This window comes from Vipera berus (assembly GCF_964194415.1).
Source record: "Vipera berus genome assembly, chromosome: 3".
Lineage (NCBI taxonomy): Eukaryota > Metazoa > Chordata > Lepidosauria > Squamata > Viperidae > Vipera > Vipera berus.
In genome coordinates this window covers 217,768,448-217,790,869 of record NC_138204.1, presented here as the reverse complement: position 1 = coordinate 217,790,869, position 22,422 = coordinate 217,768,448, and the positions used below count along the sequence as shown (strand labels likewise).

Sequence of the window (22,422 nt, the reverse complement as noted above, 5' to 3'; positions counted from 1 at the left end):
TCTGAAAGGCAGAGCGCTAGGAGGCAGATGGGAGCAGACTAGCCTGGTTTCTTTTTAGCTGCAAAACACAATGGTAGGCACTGATTTAGCTGTTGCATCACTTTGTGGCAGAATTTCAAGTCCCTGTGAGGGTCATTCAGTGAGGACTACCTGTATTTACAAGCCAAAATAGGTTTTGGACACTTAGTGGGAAATATCCCTTGTAAAATACAAAGACAGGTTCAAGCTGAAGGCTTGGGCGATGCAGTTGGGGCTGCGAGGGTGCACACTCTGCCCTAGGACCCTCCCTTTGCCACGCCCTCCTGCCCCTGGCTGCTTAGCTCCCCCTCCCTGCCTAGCCCGCTGCGGGAGCTGGTCTTGCCCCACTACAGGCCAGCGAGATCCCTCTTCTCTGCTCCGGAGGCAGCCAGTGGAGCCTTCTGCAAAAAAAGTGGCCCTGGACGGAAGCTGGAACTGGGCGCCCCGTTGCCCCAAATTCTCCTTGGGCCCCCCTTCCTGCCCCCTGGAGAATCCAACAAGAGCTGCAGCCGTGAGGGGTGGGCTGCTTTTTGTACACCCACCTCAGAGGACCCTGAGCAGCCCAGGCAGGCTGATAGCCAAGGGAGTGTCCCAACCATCTGGAATTGAGGAGCTCTGTGAAAGATTTTTTTTTTAAAAAAAAACCTTATGGCTGCCATTTTGACTGTTTTGACCTAGCTGCACCTCTGCTTATGTGTTCCAGAGCCAAATCCAGCCCTGAAATTTGATTGGGAGCCTTGCTTTGGGGCCTTTCAGCCCCACGCCCCCTCCTTCCGCAGAAGGGCGACTCTTTAGATGTGCCCGGATGCCCAGATGGTGGAGTCCTCGGGCAGCAGTTGTAAGCAAGCCCCCTCCCCCCCCACCGCTGGGCTCCTACCAGACAGCAGGGAGCCCTCTCCCCTGCCCCTGAACACCTGCCCCCCTTCTGCAGCCTGCCAAGTGGGGCAGAGGAAGAGGCCGCCCCAGCAGTCCTCGCCAGCTGGAGAGAAGATGGGAAAGGAGGACGGGGCTCCCCTCGGAGGGGAGCAGGCAAGGGGGCGCAGGCTCTGGGGCCTCCTCCGGAGGGGCTTCCGCCGGGCTGTGGAAAAGGTATGTTCCCCCGAGGGTCTGCCTTGCTGGCCGCCTGGCGATCCCAGGGGAGGTGCAAGCAGCCCAGCCCTTCTTCCTCTGTGGGCTTCTGGACACCCTCCCCCCCCAGGCAATTCTGTGGGCTGGTAGATGGAAAATTAAGAGGGGTGCAACGAAGGTGTGATCAAACTCCACTTTTTGAAAAATGCATCATAAGAGTTAAAGGAAAATTATTTTTTGATCATAAAATATAAAATTGGTAGGAAAAAGGAATTGAATTGGCACGTAAGCATGGGAACAATCTGATAGAAGAATCCCCTGGGGCCAGATGGGCAGCATCCAAGTTTAATAATGAAAAAAGACGGAGGCGAAGGCGGGCACAAACAGCCAGCCCCGATCGTCCCGCCCAGCTTGCAGGAGGCAGAGCAGCGTCCAGAGTTGGGTGCCCATGGCAGGTGCGGGGGAGGATGGGGGGGGTCACCAGTGAGGAGGCTGACAGAGCAAAGCAAATTCCGCCCCCCAGCCCAGAGGGGTGCTGCAGTCCAGCAGAGGGGCGCAGAAGCCCCGGGGTAACAGCAGCCTTCCTGCCCAGGCCAGGGAAGTGCCAGGAAGCTCGCCAGGAAGGTGGGTTGATGAGGGCAGCAGAAGCGCAAGGGGCCCCTGTCCTCCCAAAGAAAGGACGGCTGGAAACCATCACTCCTACCAGGAGGCTGGGTCTTGCCTTTCAGCAACAGCCCTCGTGGGCAGTGCTGTTGCCACCCGCAAAGCTAGAGACCTTGCCCGTGCTTCATGCTGGTGCTGCCAGGCAGCAGAGGGCGTAGAGATGAAGATGGCTGGGAACCTAATGCAGGGTCCCGCCTGGTACCGGCCAGTCCTGCCACAAGGTCCTCGGGCAGCCACCGTCTCTCAAGCGGCCGGCCCCTCCTGGCAGACCCCAGCCACAGAGTTTTCTTTCCGGGTCAGATGAAGAACGAGGAAATGAAGACCCTCCACCTGAGCCACGGGCTGCAGCACCAGTGCCGCGTGGTCCTGGCCAGCCCCGTGCGCCACGTGACCCACGACCTGCAGAGAAGGGCCTTCGTAGTGTTGGACGCAGCCAACACGCTGCACCTGTTGACGGAGGATGGCTGCTGCAGGGGTAGCGTGGAGGGCCTGGTCCCCATGACGGGCATCCTGTATGCCTCCCACGTCAACCAGTTTGTGGCCTGGGACGCAGGAGGCCTCCATGTCCTGGACTCCCACTTCCAGCTGCTCTCTCAGGTGCCATCCATGCTGCCCATCCGCTGCGGCATTTACAGCAAGCAGCTGAACCGGATTGTGACTGCCGGCGAGGGGAACTTGACCATCTGGAGCTTCCGCTACGGCTCCCGCAGCCTCCAGTGCCGAGCCAGCGTGAGCACCGGCCTGGGACCCAGTGACCTCTTTCTCCACCTCGTCTTGGACCCAGCCAGCGCTAGTGAGCCCCAACGCTGCTTTGCCTCTTGTGCTACCGGCGTGGCCACCTTTGACATCTCCAGGGGGAATCTCCTGGCCTTCAGGACGAAGCTCCATAGCAGGTGAGATTGCTGTGCTGGGGAGGGACCCCCGTGGCCCCCAAGGCTTTGCTCAGCGCTCTGTGGCCCAGTGCTTCTCGAAGGCCCCAGGAAGGTCGGGACGGAATGGCCGTCCAGAGGTGCCTTTCTTCTCTCGCCATTTGCTTCGTTGCCAGGTCCCCAGCGTTTCCTGCTGGTGGGGGCTGAAGGAGAGATCTGGGCACCGCCCCCTCCCCCTCCGGGGCTGCTGTGTATGTGAAGGAGGGGGAAGCAGTTATGGTCCAGTGCTGGACTTAGACTTGGGCCAGTTCCAGCTAGGCATGAACGAGGTGCCCTTCTGCTCAGCGACAGGTGGGGGACTTAATTGCAGGGCCCCCCGTGTCTCTTTGCAGAGAGATCACAGACCTTGCCTATTGTGAAGCCATTGGTTGCGTAGTCACAGCCTCACGGGACACCACCATCAAGGTGTGGGACAAGGAGTGGCACATTCAGATCGTCTTTGTGGGGCACACCGGTGAGTTCAGCTGCTCAGGTGCCCATTGGATGAGTGGGAGGAGCCCCCCCCCGCCCCTGCCCTTCCTTCCTGCCCCCTTCACGTGGACGAGGTGGACACAGGTGTTGCCCTTCCCTTTTCAAAAGAGCTGCATGGCTGCTAGAGGTTCAACAGGCGAAGCTCCTATCAGCCTGAAGGTACACGGTGGAAGAGCTGGATCTCTGCTGAAGGCAGGAGCCGGGCTCCTCTGCTCTCGGCTTCTGAGCCCACGGCTAGTTCTCCCCGAGGGCCTCTGAGCAGTCATTCCCCCACCCCAACTCTGAGAAGACCTTTCCTCTCCTTCCTGCCCCCTTCTGCCGCCAGCTCCAGTCATTGCCGTGACCATCTACCCTCACCGGCCCCTCATCTTCTCTGCCTCCCAAGACGGGACCATCCGCACCTGGAACCTCAACACCGTTGACCAGGTAGACCAGGTCCACGTCTCGGAGCCTGTGGAGTCCTTGGACACCCACACCAATGTGCACGTCTTCTCCATCTCGGGCTGCAGCCTCAACCTCTGGAAAATCAACCAGCTCTACTCGCTCTACACGGCACTGGGTTCTCCTGCCAGGCAGCTCAGCTGCATCGATCTGCGGCTGCTGGGCGACTTCCCTGCCCGCATCCTCTGCCTGTGCCAGGACTCCACCGTGCGGCTGCTGGATGCCCAGAGTGGCACGCCTGTGTCCGTCCTCTCCATGGACCAGTATTCCCCAGCTCGGGCAGTGGCCTACTGCTTGCCCCGGGAGACCCTTTTCGTGCTGCTGCAACAGGGCCACGTGCTGCGCATCAACGCAGCCACCAGCCCCATGACGGTGAAGCGGTGCTTCAGCAGCAGCCTCTGGGAATCCAAGCCCTGCTGCATCCTTCTCTACAGCCACGTGGTGGAACCGGATAAGGCGTATGCCACATGGCTGGAAGTGGCCCAGAACCAAGGCTACCGGAGGAAGTGGCAGAAGTCCACCATCAACATGCAGGACAGAAATAGGTAGGCCACCTCAGAAGCACTGCCCCTCGCTCCTTTTGTTCCAGTCTGCAGCTACTGCCCAGCCTGGTCATTGTGTCCTGTGGGGTCTGCGGGGATGGGGGGGGTTCTCAAGCCATCACCTGGAGGGACGTGTCCTGGCTTCTCTGGACAGGCCTTGAATTCCAGGGAACAGTGCCTGCACTGGAACTCTTGGCTGGGAAAACACACCCTGGAAGGCCAGGCTGGGAGGCACTGAGAGGATGAAAGGGGCTGGGCAAAACTTCTTCTGCCACTGTTCTGAGCTGGGGACACCTTTGTCCCCTCGGTGTGTCTCTCCATGCCAGGTTCCTGCCAATTCTGGGGCACAAAAATGGCTCCCTCAGTGTCATAGATTGGTTCTTGGGCCGAGTCCAGTACACAGTGGAGGCGCATAACCCTGGGCGTGTCACGGCGTTGGCTGAATATACCACACAGATGTGTGTCCTGTCAGCAGGTGAGTCTCAGAGCCCCAAGGGGGAGGGGGGAGCTTCAGGGAGTCCCAGGCCTCCCCAGAAATGACCTAGAGGGAGACTGGCGTCAGCCTCACTCGGCAGACTGGAAGACAGTATTACGTAACCCCCTCCGAAGTTGTTCCATCTTTAACGATTTTGGGAAAACAAGCGGGGGGGGGGCAGCTGATCTCCAGGTCTGTCAGCAGCCCCATTGATGCTGCCGGGTGCCTACAACCAAAGCTGCCGCTTCCCACTGGCTGCCCACAGTGAGGTGCCCGTTCACCAACAGCCCTGGGAGGAAGCCATGGGCAGCATCACCACGGAGTTCCCTACAAAAGCGCTGCCCACAGCCCTGTGCTGAGCTGCCCCGAGGCTCTTCTGCAGCCCCCCCAGGAAGCCAGCTTTTCCACCAGGGTGTGGCTGCCTTCCACCATGGGGAGAATGGGGAGATGCTGCCTCTCGGCTGGAAAAGGCTTTGCCGCTGCCGCCAGAAGAGTGAGAGAAGCAGGTGTCCTTCAGGGGACCCAGGAACTGATGGCAGAGCCACCCCCACCCCTCCAAAGATCCCTCCTCTTCCTCTCCTGCTTCTAGGGCAGAGGAATCCCCCGTCCAGCTGAGGCCGTCACTGGCCCCTCGCTCCTTCCTGGTGGCTCCATCACCACTGGGCATTTTCAGGAAGAGACTGCACAGCCACTTGCCTGAAATGCCATAGGCCTTCTTGCCGGAGCAGGGGGTTGGACTAGAAGGCCTCCAGGGTCCCTTCCGCCTCTGTTCTTCTGTTATGCCCACACTGGGAGAGAGGCTTTGCTCTCCCTGCAAAATTTCCTGAAGCCTGCCAGAGCTGCTATTTGTCTCAGCTGCGTGACAGTAAGACCTGGGGAGTCTTTTGCGCTTCTTCTCTTCAGAAATCCCAGCTAAACCCTCCTCTGGGCTTTGGGAGGGGGGAACTGGCATTGCACGGCTGTAAAGCGATTCCATTTCTCATAAAAGGAAAGCCACACAAGGAGTTGCGACTCCATCACATTTTAGAGCAGAGGAAGGGTCAGCAACGGGAAGCAGAGAGGAGAAGGCGTGTGTGTGTGTGTGTGTGTTAGTGTTAGCTAACCTAAACCCACCTGAACATGGAAAGAATTGGCTCTCCCCTCCCCCTCCCTTTGAATCCCGGCAAACCCTCCTGGCTCCCACCCTTCACACGTGGCCTTTGGGCCACAATCTGGTCATTTGGACCGTCTCAGTCCACTCCTCTTGTGTTCGCCTGTGTACTCCCTCCACCTTTGTCTGTTGTCCATTCGTTCTTGCCCCCCCCTTCGCTTTCACCACCTCTTTCCCCCTGCGCTGCACTCCCTTCCCCAGCCCCCACCTCTTCATAACAGGATGGATGGAGCCAGAGGCTCCTGCACTTCAGGTGCTTCCCTTGAGAAACAGGCGCTGCTTTCAGCCACCCACAGCCCGCCCGCCCGCCCGCCATCCTCCTTCCAAGTGAAACGTTTCCTACGTGTTCCCCCGTTTTTAACAAACCTCCTGCCAACGGCACAAACTCACTTTCCTGTGGCCCGTCAGGTGAGGCCAGGGGGCACCAAGTGGATTAGTGGATAGGAAGAGGGTGTACAAGTCTGTCCCGCTTGGCACCCACCTGTGAGCAGAATTCTTCAGGCGTAGTTTCAGTGAATCTCAGGTGGTCAGCAGGGGCCGGGAACCGGTGGTCAGCCCGGGAAGAGGGAGGGGCAGATCCAGGCGACCAAGCGGGCTCCCTTGCCTGGAACAGGTACTGACCTCACGGTGAAGATGTGGCGCCTCTTCCCCTACGCGGAGGAGTGCCTGCTTCCCCTCCTCTCCTTCTCCTGCGCCTCTCCTGCCTGGCACGCGTGCTTCCTTGGGGACACCCTGGCGGTGGCCTTCCAGGACCCCGAAACGGTCACTTACAGCATTGTCCATTACAACCTGATGGAGCAGACGCGCTCTGAGCATGGACCCGAGGAGGACGCCCAGGATGGCATCACAGGTGCACAATAGGGCCCCCAGTGGGGGGGGATGCAGCAGTTGCTCCACAAGGACTGAGGAGGTCTCAGCTCCCTCCCCCCCCACCTCCTCTCCCAAGGTCTCTGCTGCTGCCCAAACCTGCAGCTCTTCGCCTCATCCAGCCGGGACGGGTCGGTGAAGATCTGGGACCACAAGAACAGGCTGCTCCGGTGAGGGCCCCGTTGGAGGAGGGGGTGGGAGCGTGGGGGTGCAGCCTGAGCCCCTAACCCTGCAGCAGCAAAGGGGACTGGCTGTGCCCAACTCCCCCTCCCTGAGGACCGGTCACCCTGGCTCCGTGCAGGGTGCCGCATTCTTGGTGGGTCATCCAGCTCGGCTACAGGGAGCCCATTGGGGGGCTGCTCTCCAAAGGCTGCCTCTGCTTGGCCCGGTTGCATCCAGCCTGCCTGCCGTAGTGACGAGTATCACACCGTTAAAGGGGCTCAAGGCTGCCTCTGTGCTTTCTTGTGATTCCCTTAGAGCAGAGGGGGAGGGGGGGTCTCGCAGGTTCTGTGTGCTTTCCCACTCTGTCTCCCATTTGGGGGCCCAGCCCTGCTCGCCTTACCTGCAGAGTCCCCTTACCTGCAGGCACCTGAAGCTGAACACCATCCCGGAGAGCCTGGCCTTCGCCAACCACAAGGGGGACCTGCTGGTGGGCCTGGAGCAGCACCTGTACCTCATCCCCCACACCGAGTACCTGCCCAGTTACTACCAGATGCAGGTGGGCCCAGATGGCACCCCCGGGGCCCCTTCCCAAACGGACTTGCACCGTTGCCTGGATCCACCTGAAGGACAGGCGTTGTGGTCCTGCCTCGCTGGATCTCCTCCTCCTCCTCTTGCAGCTGCTGTGGGCAAAGTTCCTGGAGCCCCTCAAGGACATTTCCCTGCCCATCAGCCCGTCCAGCTTTGAGGCCCTGGTGCAAGAGAACAGCCGTCGCTTGAGGCAAGAGCTGCCTGCGAAGACGTCCGAGTAAGCTCTTGGGCCGGGCTGGGAGGGGGCCTTGGGTGGCAGCGATCCCCGGCCATGCTTGCTAAATCCCTGAGCGTTAGATCAGAGAACCTGCTCCATCACAGGTTCTGTTTCCGTCGCTCCGGTAGGATCCTCTGCCTTGGGGCGCCTTTAGGTTCCAAAGCCTGGTGTGTCTGTGCTTTTTTGTACGTGCACGCAAGCGTCTGTGTGTGCACACACCTTCAAGTCACACTCCACTCCTGTCCGAGCCCTGCTGTTTTCCTGGCAGCCTTTCCGGAGACGGGCTGCCCTTGCTGCCTTCTTGGCAGAGCTGAGAGAGGGGGGCTGGCACAGAGCCCCCCCAGTTGCTTTTCAGGGGGTCCCAGTTTCTAGGCGGGTCTGAGATGCATGAGGGAGAAGGTGGGCCTGAAAGGGGCCTGGACAACCCCAGGAAGGAAGGGGACACTGCTCTGCCTCCCCTGGAAGGGAGAGCAACCCGGAACGCCTCCTGGGGTGAAACCTTGCTGGAGCTGCTAGCTGGGGTCCTCCCAGCTTTTTTTGGGGGGGGGTCCCCGCTCTGTGGCTTCTGTGAGGAAGTATCTCTTCTGGCAGAGCGGCTGCAGCCCCACAGCTCCAGCGAAGGAGGGAGGGGGGAGGCGGGCTGGGGGCCGCCAGGAGAAGAGGAGGTCCTGCTCCTGTTCTTGCAGGTCCAGTCTGTCCGGCCTCGTCCAGCTGCCCCTGAAGGAGTCCAGGGAGGTCAGGGAAGCCAAGCTCAAACTACAGGTCAGTCAGTGCTGAGCAAAGGCCGGGTGGGGCTGGAGCCAGCCGGGAGCGCAGAGGGAGCGCAGCCCAGCCCCAGCCACGGGGGGGGGGGGGTGGACGGAACTCCGCCTGGGGGCTTTGCTGCTCCTGGAGGCCTGAGCCCGGTGTCCTTCGCAGGGCATGGCCCAGCTGGTGGAGAGGAATCGGGACCTGCAGCTGCTGCAGGAAGGGAGGATCAGCCCAGCCAAGAAACGGCCCTTCACCAAACAGATGCGGGAGGAGGCCTTCCAGCGCTACCTGGGCTTGTTCTACAAGGAGCAGCTCAGCCTGGAGGTGGCGCTGCCACTGGCGGGGCTTCCGGGCAGGGGGGGAGCACAGGGTGGGCTCTGGGCCCCAGCCCCCCGCTCCTCCTCGAGGCTGATCCGAGAGCCCTTCCCTCTCCGATGCCAGCCCCCCTCTGCCGGTGGGCTGCCCTGGGCACCGAGGGACTCCTCCTCTCCAGCCCCCGGGCCGTCTCTCTGCCTCGGGAGCCCCTGCCCGATGCCCCGTGGCTGCTTCTCAGAGGGGCTTCCACAACCGCTGGCTGCTTCTGACGTCCCCTCTGCTGGGGGGGGTTGTTCCCTGCAAACAGCTGGGCAATTGCTCACCCGGGCAAAGGCAGGCAGTGGGCAGCTCTGGTGGGCTCAGCTGGGCATCCTGACCTGGCATCATCGCCAGCCCCCCCCCCGCCCTTGAATAAGGACCAGGCCTGGCAATATCCATAATGAGCGCTCTTTTCTCCGTCAACCGGGGGTGGGCATTCCTGGGTTCAAGTATGCTGAAGTTTCTGCCTTTGATCAAATGTCTGAGTCAGAAAAGGTGCCCCCCATTCCCGCCCCCCCCAGATCTGGGTTTTGGCCCCCACAGATCACCCTGCTCCCTGCCCCTCCCCCGCCCAGGCTGCCCTGCTCTTCCCTGGGCTGGATCCTAGCTCAGCCCCACCCCTTCTTCCCACAGATTCCTGAAGAGGATCCCTTCAACGCAGATGAAGTGCTGGAATCCCTGGGCCAGATGGATCCCATCTCTGTCCTCCGCGGACCCGCCATTTCCCACATGTTCCTGGGGGGCTTCACTAAGCCCAGGACCCTCGAACTGAGCAGCTCAGCCTTTGCAGTAAGGGGCCTTTTGCTCTCTGGGGCTGCGCCTCGAACGGCCCCTGTCTGGGCCCTTACTGGGCCTCCTCTTTTTCCCTCTTGGGGGCGCCCCCCCAGGCTGCAATCCCTTCCCCCCACGCCAGCCCCCCCGGGGGGGTCCCTGGGCAGCGTCACCCACCTGCACGGCCTCTGCATCACTCTCCACACACCCGCACCCCGCTGAGGACAGGAGCAGCCCCCAAGCAGGCTGTTTTCTGTGCCGTGCCCCCCCCGCCCTTCCCTTCCTTGCTGTGCAGGCTTTCAGAGGGACCTTTCTTCCGCCCTTCCCTCCCCCCCCCAGGATATTAGCCCCTCCATCCGCTTCGCCCCCTGCCCTGCAGTTCCTGGCCTGCTCCAGGTGAAGAGGAAGAAGGTGAGGAGGGGCTGCCTGGCTGGGTGCCAGATTGGTGGGAGGAGGGGGGGCTTTGGAGGGGTCTGCTGGGGACCTCTTGCCAGAAACAGATGATCTTTTCCTGTTTTTGTGGCATTTTTAATTAAAGTGCGGTTATTTTTCCAGCCCCCAATTTTATTACATTTCCCATCAGCAAGTTTGTAACTGCAAACTGGGAAATGGCTTTTGGCAAGCCGGGGAGGGGGGCTGCCCTGGGGTCGTTGGGGCCCCTGAAGCCCACCCTGCCCAGGCTGTGCCCTGAAAGTCTCCCCCGGCTTCTCACAGGTAGATGTTGTTGCTGCCCCCTCCTCTGCCGGCATGCAGGAGACCCCCTCCCCAGGGAGAGTTGAAGCTCCCCCTCCCCCCCTCGCGCTGGAGGCCCCCAAGACCGCCAGGCCCCTCCCTGCAAGAGCGGGCAGGCCAGGCTACCGGCCAGACCTGAGAGCGGCCCCAGAGGAGGCGCCCAAGGTGAGGGTCCGGGCGGAGGGGGGCGGGTCTGGGGGAGGCCGCTCAACTGATAGAGCTGCAGTTCATCTGTGAGTGCTGGACCCTTCCTCTTGCTTTTCCTCTGCTGCAAAAGGGTCCCAGCACCTGCCCCCCCCCCCGAGCCTGGGGCTCCAGGCCGACACTGCTCTGCCCCCCATCTTCTGGGCTCCCCATCTTGAGTTAAGGGCCCTGAAGAGCAGCAGCCAAAGGGGCCACAAGCCCTCCCCGTTCTCCCTTGTGGAGGTGGGCGTTTGGGTAGCAGACCGGCAGCTCGGGGGTCTGCCTCCTCCCCAGGAAGATTGAGGAGGGGCCACAGGACGGGGAGGTCAGTGTGGGAGGCTCGAAGTAGGTCTGGCCGTCCTGCAGGCTGGGCAAAAGGGAAAAGTCGGGGTGGTGGTTATGTGGGATCATGCCCAGAGCCTGCTAAGATGCCTGCTTCCCTTCAGCCTGCAGAGCGCACGGTTACCCCAGAGACCCCTTCGTCCCCCAGCCCCTCCAGGCACTTGAAGAGCGAAAAGGTAAGGGGCCGCTGCAGCCACACAGACCCCTGCCCAGCTGTGCCCGCTGGGATTTTGGCTGGGGCTCCGTGGCGTGTTTTAAGCCCCCGACTTGGAAGTGAGCGCCAGAGGAGGGAGGGAGGAGGGCTCCGGGGCAGCGTGGGTGAGGGAAGACCTGCCCTCCCACAATGTTGAGGGGGGGGGACTTTCAGCTGCTGATTGCTCCCCCCGGCCCAGCAGCATGAGCTCATTTCAAATTCAGGAAATTTTGACCCTGCAAACGCTTCCATCCCCAAGCCCCAGACGAGTGGGGCTGGCCCATTGCAGGCCTCTAAAGGAAACCTCTGCGGACAGCGTCTCGAGATGGCCACAGACTCAGTGGTCAGTGCTCCGTGGCACCTTCCCCCCCATCTGATTTCACCTCCTCCAGCAGGAGCCTTTCAAAGTGGGGCCCCGACTCGGGGTTCCTGGTGGTGGCAGGACTCCTGGGCGGCCTTTGCAGCAAGAAGGGGGGTGGAAGAGAACCCACCCGGCCTCTTGTGGTGTCTTGAACCCAGAGCATCGTCTTCAGGGGACTGGTGTCGTCGCAGGAGAGCCAGAAGCACCTGGCCTCCACCTCCGGTTTGATGAGCCCCCAGCCGTCCGCCATCGTCAAAGGCTTCTTTCCGGAGAGGGTCCCCAGCCCGCAGGGGTCAAGGTCACTTGTGGTGAGCAAACCCCCCCATGGGCGGCAGCTGTTCCTCTCCCTGACCCGCAACAGGCTGAGCCGGGGGGCACCCAGAGGAGGGAAGGCTGCGTAGCCCTCCGCCCGCGTGTATCCTCATCAGGGCATCCCCAGGTGGCACACCTGTGCTCCCCCAGCTCCGTGCTCTCCCCCTTGTCAGCCCTTGGCCCAAGAAGCCCTCTGGAGGACTTGCCCCCCCCCGTGGTTTTCCTTTGGGGGCTCACCTTGCCAACTGCACTCGGGGCCGCCCTGTGGCCCCCGCCCCACTCGCTCTGCAGCAGAACAAAGCCGGGCGCTCCTCTGTGAAAAGAAAGAGTGGGGAGGGCTCAAATCAGGCCTCTGAGTCAGGGTGGCTCTTGCCTCATGCCCCCCCCCGTTTGCAGCAGATGTAGGATTCCTGCTTCCTGGGAACGGATGGGGGTGCAAGAGGATGCCCTGACTCTTGATGGTGATGCTTTCTTTGGTGGTGGGGGGCGTTTTCTCCCTGTGCAGCCCCACCAGGTCTTTCGAGTGAGCATCAAGTTGGTCGGCATAAACCCCTTGAGAACAAGTCCTCTCCCATGGGCGGAGGGAGGGGCCCTGTTTCCCCTTGGCTCTGCCCAGGTGGTGAGGGCCAAACTGGGTGCCCGGCCTTGGCGCCTGGGAGGGTTGGGAGGGCTGCCCGAGTCTCCTCCTCCTTGGTCTCCAGGAGCCCAAGAGCGAGAGCCTTCAGCTGCCCAGAATGGCCTCCGGCTTCATCCCCAATTCTGTGGTGGCCCAGCAGCTTCACCCCCTGGACCTGTTGGAGACAGAGAAGCTGGTGAAGGTGATCAGGCCCCAGGAGGTAAGCGCCTTCGGGGGAGGCCGGGACCCCCTTTGCCAGGGCACCCAATGACAAGTGGCGCCAGGTAGCTCTTCTTTAGAAACTGGGGGGGGCATGCCTGAACCTCCCCCCCCAGGGCAGCCGGTTGGCTCTTGTCAGTCCATGGAGGCTGTGCTCCCAACTCAGCAGGTGCCATTTGATGCCCACAGCGCCTTCCCTGGGAGGATTCTGACCAGGTACACAGCCCCCCCATTTGAAAGACCACCTGGTTCAGGCAATGCATCCCCCACTTGCAAGGAATGGAGGAGGGGGGACAAAATGATGAAAGACCACAAGAGATGTTGGGGTGCAGAACCTGTTCATGTGAGGGGAGGGGGGCGATTTGAGAAGCCTGCAGGATGCCAGATGGCCTGAACAATAACCCTCAACGTCAGAAAACCCACAGCTGGGCTGGCCTGGCACCACAGACCCCCGAGGGTGGCTCCCACTGCAGAATTTGCATAGTGCTCCCACTTGGAAATTCATCCCACCTTCTCAGCCCTTTCAAGGAGCAAAGACACTGAGCATCTGGGCACGCCCAGCCAGCCTTGGGCTTCTGTGTAGGAAGGCCGTCTGGCTGGGAGGTGGCTTCCTTCTCTGCCCCTGATCTTGGCTGACAGGGGTCCGAGGACCCTCGGGAGCTGGGGTGGGCTGTGGGTGGAGTGCCACGCGTGGGAGCAACTTCTTTGGTGTCCTTCAAAGGGCATGGAGAGAAAGGGAGATGACCTTGATGGAAACGAGCAAGAATCATTACTGGGTCAGTGGTACCCAACCCTTGGCAACTTTAAGACTTGTGGACTTCAACTCCCAGAATTCCCCAGCCAGCATGAAGTCCACAAGTCCCAAAGTTGCCAAGAATCGGATACCCCTGAGCTAGGCAAAAGGCTGAATGTTTTTAAGCCCCGGGAAGCCGCTCCGATTCACGGGGTACAAGAGGGCGAGGCGATGCTGCACCATCTGACCTGCCAGGTTCGGTTATTCTAGCCAGTTTCAACAAAGTAATTTTAGCCTCCCTGTGATTTCCTGGTGCAGCCAGTATGGCTGGCGTAGCCTGGTTGCTCTGCCAATTCCCGGTCTGCCTCCAGCCTGCGAGTAGAGAGAGGTGGCTTGGTCTTGGGGACCAGTAAGGGGTGCTCTGGCCGTGGGCTCCGTTCCCAGGAGAGGCTGTGAGGGACCCCTCTCTTCCTCTGTGGGGCAGGTGTCGGGGAGCTCCTCAAAGGCCAGTTTAACGTGGATGTTTGATGAGGAGGAACTGCCCAAGGAAGAACCGTTGCCAGTGGCCCTGGAGGGCATCTCCAAGTCCTGGATCATGCCAGCGAAGGGAGACCCCCTCTCCACAAAGCAGGTGCCTCTCCCAGCCACTGAATTCCCCTGGCTGGCATCCCAGGACGGCTGCCTGGTGTTGTGGGCACCCAGGACACAGTGAATGTGTCCCTATGAGTGTTAGACCCTCCCTCCCCTCCCTAATTTCAGAGCGTGCCTGGGATATTCCTGACTCAGCTGGATGAGTCCCAGTATCCAGAACCGCCGAGGATGGTGCCTGTATTTGTTTCGCCCTTTGTGGGCCAAGAGTGGTTCCAGAATCTTTTCCCAGAGGTGAGAGGGGGCCCTACAGAGCCAAGATCACCAAGGGAGCCTTGCCCCCACATCTTTTACCCTCCAGTTCACACACACACACACACACACACACACGGTCTTCCTTGGGGATGGGGTTGCCTTGGGTTAGTGAACTGTGTTGATAGAAAAGGGGGCACGATGGCTCAATGGTTAAAGACAAAAGCTGCCAGCCCAAGGACTCCTGTTACTGGCCCCAGATCCTCCCCACCTAGCAGTTAAATGTGAGTAGATAAATAGGTACCACTTTGGTGGGAAAGTAACAGCATCCCCTGTGCCTTTGGAGTGTAGCCATGTTGGCACATGACCACGGAAGCCTCTTTGGACAATGCTGACCCTCTCCGCTGGGACATGGAGATGAACCCCTCCCTCTAGAGCCAGACACCGCTGGCGGGGGAAAGGTTGCACCTGTTGGGACTCAACCAGTCCCATCCCAGATACTGACAAACGCATCACCCATGGCCACTCAGTGCCCCAATGCAGAGGTCAACCCGGGCACAAACAGCGGCGATGTTGGCTTGCTACACTGAACTGGAAACCAGGCAGCCCAAGTTGAGCCCAGTGTGCAGCCTGGATTCGGCCCGTGTGAATTGGAAAGAGGCCTGAGAAGTCAAAGGGCTGGCTTAGAGTTCAGGCGGTGGGTTACTAGTGGTAGGAAGTCCAGTGCATTCCTTCCCTTAGGAGTGTGGGGGTGCCCGTTTGCCTGTCTTTCATTAGCATTTTGGCATGGAGCCGAGTCACCTGACGGGACCCGCCTTTTTCTGATTACAAGGATGACTCCAGGGGGGCTCCGTCTGGTGGGACCCAGGCAGTGGCTTTTTCCTTTGCAATGGTCCCCATCCTCTGGAACGTCACACCACCACAGTCACACACACATATAACCCAAGGTGAGCTTAGCCTCATCTCTCTTAGCCTTCCGGAAGACCCCGAAAATGTGGTTTTTTTCATCAGCCACGGGGCTCCCACGGGCGGCCCACAAGGGGGCTGCATGAGGTCCAGGGACTGTTGTTCTCCTGCAGCCTTGAATTATTTACACGCTTGTCTATGTTTGACTTCGTACGTCGTCCAGAGTCACATCTGTATAACGGGTGGCTGTGTAAACAGGTGAAATAAATAAGTATTGCCCAAGTTTAGCACTACCATAATTATTGTATATCACGTGTGGTAAATATGGGATGCTGTGGATCGGATACTGTTTGCGGAGGTATTGAGTACCGTACCAGTTAAGCAAACTAAAAGTTACTATTTTTTTATCGTGGTTTGTTTGTTTATGAAATGTATAGGCTGCCCATCTTACCTCAAGGTAACTAAGTCCATTTATTACTTAGCTGCCATAAATAATAAACTTTTGAGCCCCATTCCCCCCCCCCCAAACTGGCATTTGCCTGCAGCATCTCTGGAGCCTTCCAGACCTGGCCCGGTGCGGAAGGAGGGCACCCCTGCCTCCCCCTCCTGAGTGGGGCTCCCCTCTCCCCCGCAGGGCCTCTCCCCTGAGACGACCTTGAAGGTCTTGGTGAGGAAGCTGCAGGAGGCCCTGCTCACCGCCGACTTCAGCACCAAGACGGAAGTGCTGGGGGCCATTGCCTACTTGGAAGACCAGCTGGAGGACAGGGCGAAGAGGTGGATCCAGCACACCCTCTTTGAGGTGCTGAATCAGGAGGGCAACACCCCCTCTTTGCAGGTGAGGCTGCTAGGGGGGTAGACAGGGTGGGGGGGGCTGGTGGGAAGGCCTCAGATACTCCAGTTGGGCTCCCTCCAGTGGGGGTGACACATCTCAGCACAGTAGGGGTCCTCAAGACAGCCAGCCATCCCAGCCGTGTGGGGAAGGAGGTAAAGGTGGGCCTGCCTGACCCCTCCCTCCAAGAGGGCCGCCAGCTAAGGCACCCCCTCCCCTTTCTACTGTAGGAAAAGAGCCAGAAGAAGTTCATCCTGGCCACCCTGCGTATTCTCCTGCACCTGGACAAAGATAGCCTGGACCTGATGGTGGAGCTGATGACCTGCTACCTGATGGCTGCTCCCTCCGCCCGGTGAGGCCCCGTGGCAGAATGAGCCTTGCGGGTCCCCACCTGGGCAGCCGCCCTTGGCCAAGGAGGAGCTGTCTTCCGGGCACAGCAGTGGGTGGAAGCTCCCAGGGGTTGGGTGGATCTTCTCAGGAGGGAAGAGGGGACCTTCCAGAAGCTCAGGCTGCAGGTGGGGAGCAGTTACCTGCTGGTGAGAAAGAGGCTGCTGAGCAGCTCCGAGGCCCTCTGGGATTTGGGGCCCTCCGAAGTGCAGAGAAGGCAGACGGGGAGAGCGCCCTTGTGCTGGTAGCTGCTGCCCCACGGCTGTCTGGCGTCTGCATCCCTGAGGAGATCCATCCTGGGCAGGAGAACCTCTGGAGGGCAGCTCCTGGCAGCCGTCTAGGGCTGCTCCAGAAGTCCCTCTTCTGCTGTGCGTCCTGCAGCAGCGTTGTGCACTGGGTAGTGCCCCTGTCTCCTGCGGGGAGCCACGTTATTTTCTGTGTGGCAGGAGGTTGGGGCAACCCAAGGAGGGTGTGCTTTGTGTGTGCAGTGTTGATATTAAATGCTAGCTAAGAAATGTTCTCCTCCTCCTCCTCCTTTCAGGGCAGTTTTTAAGGATATGTTCAAGGAGTTGGGACTTCAGGACCCTCACAACTTTTTCTTCAAGGAGATGAACTCCTGGCTGGTGGGTATGGAGGACTCCAAAGGGACCGTGCGGAAACTCAGCAAGGAATGGTTGGAGGAGAAGATCAGGATTTTCAAGGTGCTGCCCTTTGCCACTCTTCGGATGCCCCCCGCCCCAGCCTAAACCCTTGCCACTCTTCGGGTGCCCCTCTGAATGCCTGGGAGCCCAGGGATGCCTGTGTGGTGCAGCCACGACTGTCCCGTGGCCGGGAGGGGGGAAGCATGGCTGGCGCAGGGTTTGGGTCCTGCCACTCCAGCGTGCTTGGGGAGCCTGATTCGGGGCCCAGCCCCACCGAGGGCTCCTCCGCTCCAGATGTCAGAAGCAGGGAGGAGGGAATCAGCCGCCTTGGCCATCGGAGCCCCCTCCCTCCCTCTTAGGACGGGGCCTCGGGAGAGGACTCTGCCCAGTGGGTCAGCTGACCTCCCAGGGGACGGGGCCACCCAGCCCACCCTCCGGACTCCCTCAAAGGGGATGGTCCTGCTCAGCACAAGGGCTGTGGCCGGGAGCCTCGTGAAGTGGGGGGGGGCTTCTGGCCAGGGTGGTCAGCGAGGAGGACCTGAGCTCATAGCTGACAGGAGAGCTCTTCAGGCCTTTGCCAGTTCTGAGTGGGGGTCCCCTGTGCTGAAAAAGGGGCCACGTAGCTTAGGCGTGGCTTTCCTTTCCCCAGGAACACAGAGCTCGCCTGTTGGAAGAGGCCGCCTCTGGGAAGCTTTTCCTGGACACCGGCCACAAGGTGGGCTTTAGCTCGGACCCCCAGCCCTGCCCAGTGGGTGCAGCTGGGCTCCCCTATCTGGTCGAGGAGGCCTCTCTGGGTCTCCCCCTTATTAGCCAGCCTCAGGCAATGCAAAAGTCCCCAAGGAAGAGACCGTCTCCCGGGTCCCTTGTGGAAACAGCCCAAGGGCACCGCCACATATAGAGACCGTTTCATTGACGCTTACATAGAGGCATCTGAGTTGGGGGCTTCTGAACTTGCAGACCACCGCCCCTCTTTTGACCCTGGAAAGGAAGAGGCCAGAGAAGAGCCGCAAGAAAGCCAGGAAGATCGCTGGAAAGGGGCCCAAGGCTGTCCACAAGGTAAGGCTTGGCCTTCTCTTGAGGCTGGGGCAGAGTGTGGGGGAGGAGATTTGGGGTCCTGGATAACCTCTGATCGGCTGCACAGTGGATGGCCTGCTGTGAGGACCACCACCCGGCCTCCCACACCTGCTCTTGCAGGCCCCACCTTCACTTCCTCTTTCGCATCCAACAAAGTCAGTGGGGAAGCCAGCAGGAAGTTGAGGGTCTCAACCCAACAGGCAAATAAGTGGCTGTTGCCAGGTGGGGGAGGGAGCAAGGGGAAGTGTGGGGGAGCACAGGAAGGTAGGGTTTGTGTGTGAGGGTGGGAGAGGTATGCAAGGGTCAGAGAGAAGGTGCAAAGATTGGGGAGGTTGCAAGGAGGTGCGTGAGGCACTTTGCGGGCTGGGAGGGTGCGCAGAGTTGCACAAGAGGTGCCACGTAGATTGGGGAAGGTTGAAGATGGTGCACAAAAGGGGGTGAACAAGAGGTGCCACAGACTCAGAGAGAGCGCACCAGAGGCTTAGTGCAGTCTGTGAGCCGTGGCACATCTTGTTCACCCTCTTGAAGGGGAGGGGGTGTGAGGGAGTACATGAGAGGCGCTCTGCGGATTGGGAATGTGAGGGGTACGTGACAGGCGCTACACTGATGGGGAGGATGCATGAGAGGTGCTGTGCAAGTGAAGGAGGGTGCATAAGAGGTACCACATGGTACACAAGGGGGAGGATGCACGAGTGGATGGTGTGGAGCAAGTGCAAGGGGCTGGGATGGTGCATGGGTGGAGGAGGTACCACAGCAACTTGTGACCTTCCCTGCTTGGCTTCCCCATTGACTTTCTGGGGAAGCCAGCAGGGAAGGTTGCAAATGGCAAGATTGTGAGGTGCTTGGCAACTGATTGTAAGTACAAACAGGCTGCCAACCATCTAGATTATGATCATGTGAGCAGGGGGGGGGTGCTGCGGTGGCCAGAGCTCTGACATAACCACCATTCATTCAGTGCTGTCATAACTTGCAATGGCCGTTGACTTCCTGTATGCACAGTTTGTCATTTGATCATGTGCTCTGAAGCTGTTTTTGACTTCTAGATCAGGGGTGCCTGGCTGAGGAATTCTGGGAGTTGAAGTCCACAAGTCATAAAAGGGCCACATTTGAAGACCCCTGCTCTAGATTTTCTCCGTGATTATGCCTAGCCCGACTTTCAGCTCTCCCGAGGGTGCTTGGGGCCACCATAACAGAGTCCGTTGCTTTCCAAGCTGTCCAGGGTGATGGCCTTATCTCAGCCAAGGGGGCTTCCTTTATTCCACCTGGCATCTCCATTTGGCTGTCGGAAGGGGATGAAAAACGGCAAAGATGGGCTCTCACTATCTTGTCTTCCTACTCAGGACGAGATGGACAGCGAGGAGGAGCAGTGGGGGAAGCCCAGCTTGGAAGACCACCAAAAGGCGAGTCTTCCTCTATTTCCCTGTGCTCTGGCCAAGATACCCCTGTCGCTTCAAGGGCCCATTAGCACCCTCTCTTCCTGACAGGAAGCCCACCCATGGTGCACAGCCCCCCCCCATTTTGAGGGGCAAAAAACATACTACGCCTATATTTGCTGTACAATAACCATCAAGCAATATAGGAGAATATTTGTAGCTCAGGGTTGAAATGAGTTCTTGGTGCTTTCTAGAGTTTAGTTTTCTTGCAGACGTTTCATTATCCAACTGGGCAACATCATCAGGGCTGATAATGTTACGTAGCTGGGTCGTGAAACGTCTGCAAGAAAACAAACCAAGTTCAGACAGCACCAAGGACTCCTGATAACCATAAAACAGGGATCTTCAAACTCGGCCCTGGTGTGCCTGGCTGAGGAATTTGGGACTTGAAGTCTATGAGTCATAAAAGGGCTGAGTTTGAAGACCCCTGCCATAAAGCAATGCCCTGCGTATTCTTCCTGCACAGCCACACCCACGCTCCCAGTCACCCATACCTTGCGTCACTTTGCATCTGGAGTACTGTAACACACTCTACATTGGGCTGCCCTTAAAGAGTACTTGGAAGTTCTGCTAGGTCCGGAATGCAGCGGCTCACAGGGTTGTTGTGCTTCCTGTTTCTGCCTCGTTGGCCTTGGTGATCCCAGGCCCAAACTAAGCAACGCTCCAAGGGCAGCTGGCTCCGTTTGGGCCCGGCTGACCTGTGGCGGCCACATTCCTCTCCCTCCTTCAGCCCGTTCGCCCCATCGATGCCATCCAGTATTTTACGGAAAAGCAGCTGGAGAGAGAACTGAAGGAGCTGAAAGAGGCTGTCCCTTTGAGGGCAGATTCCCCCCGGGACACGGTCTTGGCGTTGCCCCCTCTTCAGAAGTAAGTTCTGACTTTATATGATCTGAGCAACCTGTGCCCCAGGGGCCCGCTCGAGGGCCTGGGCAAGCCAGGAGCTCCTGCTGCCGGTGTGTGTGGGGGGAGAGCTCTGCCTCTGCAGGGCTGCCAGGAGTTTTTAGGGGAACTGGAGCCCCCCCCTCCCACCACTTGCTCTGCTAGCCAAGTGAGCTGCGATCTGTCCGTGCTTCTGCCGCCTTGTGCGCTTGATCTGGGAAAGGCCCAACGCTCTACTGGCACGAAGTTGGCTGCCCCCTCGACTCAGCAGATTTCCCCTGAGGAAATGGAGGAGAAAGCCACCCCACCCTGAGGCTGTCCTGGGATGCTTCTGGAATAAGAGGGAAAGCGCCACCCAAACGCTGCGAAGGACGGCTTGAGTCCGTCCCGCTCACGGATGAAATAAAAGCCAAGTCGGGGGGACGGAAGAAAAGTCCCAGAGCAGATTGGTCTGCTGATTAAGGCACGGGGGGGGGGGGGACACAGGCCACTCTCTGTAAAGCTGCAGCCCCCTTTCGCTCCACTCCGGTTTGCCCCTCTCGGCCTCTGTGGGGGGAGGGAGTAGGAGAGCCCCTTTGGGCTCCTCGGTCGCTGGATTCTACTGCGCTGGGCTTGTAAGAGCTCCTGCTTTTCCGGGACAGGTCGCAAGCGATCCTGCGTCTAGGAGAAACCAACGCAATGCTGAGAACGAGAGTTGCTGAGTGTGAGTATTGGGGTTGCTCCTTCCATCTGTTGGGGTTCCGCCTTTCCTCCCTCTGGCGTGTGAGAGGGCTGCACGGTGAGTGGCACCTTCCCGTGTGCCTCCTGGTCAGGCCTGGCGCTGCTGCTGCTGTTGCACTCTGGCGCAGACGGTGTCATCTGATGCTGGACAGTCCAGGAAAAGCAGCCGGTGGCTCCCTCTGCTTTTTCCACCAGCCCACCTGTGGACCGGTCAGCTGGTCAGGGAGGGGGGCCGGTGTCTGCTTCAGCAGAAAGCCCAGGAAAGCCAGAGGGTTAGTTCTTTATTGGTCGAAAGCCACCCTGTAAATGCTGATCTGCCCATAGAGCTGGCTTTGGTCGGTCAGCCATTCCGACTTGGTCACCGTGCCTCTGGCTCCTCCCCACACTGGCCCCGGAGAGGAGCCCGTCTCCGGCCTGGCTGGGTGATGCTCCTTCCTTCCTTCCCTCCTCCAACGCAGGCTGCCACTTCCCCTTCACCTTCCCCCGCTACCTGATGAGAGGCTTCGTCCCCTTCCTGAGGCTTCCGCTCCCCAAGATCACCTTGCAGCCGTTTCCGTCCCGCCCCAGGAGGCCCGCATCGCCAAAGACTTTCGCTGCCATGCAGCAGCTGGTGCACAAATACTTCGTCCCAAAGTTTTCCTACGCCGACAGCTACCCTTGAAGGCAGGGCCGGCTGGCAGAGGCCCCGGGTGGAGCCGAGGGGCTTCCAGGGCAGGAAGCGGATGGGCCCCTTGCTGAAGAGCCAGCTGGCACCAGCCTGGCAGATGGAAACAGCCCGGTAGCAATAATCAGAGGCTCTCCAGAGGCGTTTTATTTTATTTGTTTAAACTGATAAGAACCTGATTTACGACTTCGGGTAAGATTTCCAGACAGACAGAGGGAAAAGCAGCAATAAAGAGGAAAAGATGCCAACTGAACTTTTTGCAAGGGAAACTTTTGTCAGCTGTTTGGTGGGCCACCCGCAGAGGGAGGGGGGACTGGGGAGGAGAGGGGCCCAGGGGAAGCGCAGGCCAAGGCAGGCCAAGAGTGGCCGAGCGAGGCAGCTGCTGCGCTGTACAAGACCCCCTCGGCTCCGGAAGGAAAGGCTGGAGAATTGGGTCCCCAGGACCTGGGTCGTCCAGCCTGCTAGCATCTCCTAGAGGTTTCTCAATGGAGGTTCTCGTCTCCTGTGGGGGGCCGGACCGAGCCTCCCAGTGGGTCTCTAAGCAACGGGAGTCAGCCTTCCATCCTTCCGAGGTAGGTAAAATGAGGACCCAGATTGTTGGGGGCAATTAAGCTGACTTTGTAATAATGCCGCTTGGGGTGTGTGTGAAAGCCCTAATAAGCAGGCATATACATAGAATGAAGGCTACTGCTAAGCTTGTAAGCCGCCCTGAGTCTTCGGAGAAGGGCGGGATATAAATGGAATTAAAATTAAAAAAAAGGGGGCGGCTACCCTCGGTGCAACCTGCTTCGCGGCGGCGTCCAGGCAGAGGCCACGAAGCCTGCGGGAGAGGCTGGGGGCGCAGGGAAGCCCCCCGTTTCCTACCCCGCCTTAGTCCTGGCGGGGGCGCTGC

The 22,422-nt window shown here is 59.6% G+C and overlaps 1 protein-coding gene across 1 annotated transcript; it reads left to right on the top strand.

The window, feature by feature from the left end:
* The first annotated feature begins 539 nt into the window (after positions 1–539).
* WDR97 (WD repeat domain 97) lies at positions 540–21,931 on the top strand. The gene is made up of 29 exons (XM_081325643.1): positions 540–856; positions 950–1,107; positions 2,050–2,642; positions 3,011–3,132; positions 3,475–4,135; positions 4,459–4,607; positions 6,371–6,607; positions 6,704–6,794; positions 7,210–7,342; positions 7,464–7,591; positions 8,278–8,353; positions 8,510–8,665; positions 9,329–9,484; positions 9,806–9,877; positions 10,181–10,363; positions 10,828–10,899; positions 11,436–11,585; positions 12,291–12,425; positions 13,642–13,788; positions 13,917–14,039; positions 15,538–15,738; positions 15,963–16,084; positions 16,661–16,820; positions 17,410–17,475; positions 17,685–17,816; positions 19,025–19,234; positions 19,998–20,134; positions 20,788–20,849; positions 21,325–21,931. Exons 1-29 carry the CDS (start codon positions 814–816, stop codon positions 21,525–21,527), a joined length of 4,878 nt encoding a protein of 1,625 aa, XP_081181769.1. The 5' UTR covers positions 540–813; the 3' UTR covers positions 21,528–21,931.
* Positions 21,932–22,422: the final 491 nt, after the last annotated feature.

Coding starts and splice junctions, on each gene's coding strand:
- WDR97 (XM_081325643.1), top strand. CDS start 814: ATGTGCCCGGATGCCCAGATGGTGGAGTCCTCGGGCAGCAGTT. Junction 14,040..15,537: donor TCCAGAATCTTTTCCCAGAG/GTGAGAGGGGGC, acceptor TCTCCCCCGCAG/GGCCTCTCCCCTGAGACGAC. Junction 19,235..19,997: donor GCTTGGAAGACCACCAAAAG/GCGAGTCTTCCT, acceptor TCCCTCCTTCAG/CCCGTTCGCCCCATCGATGC.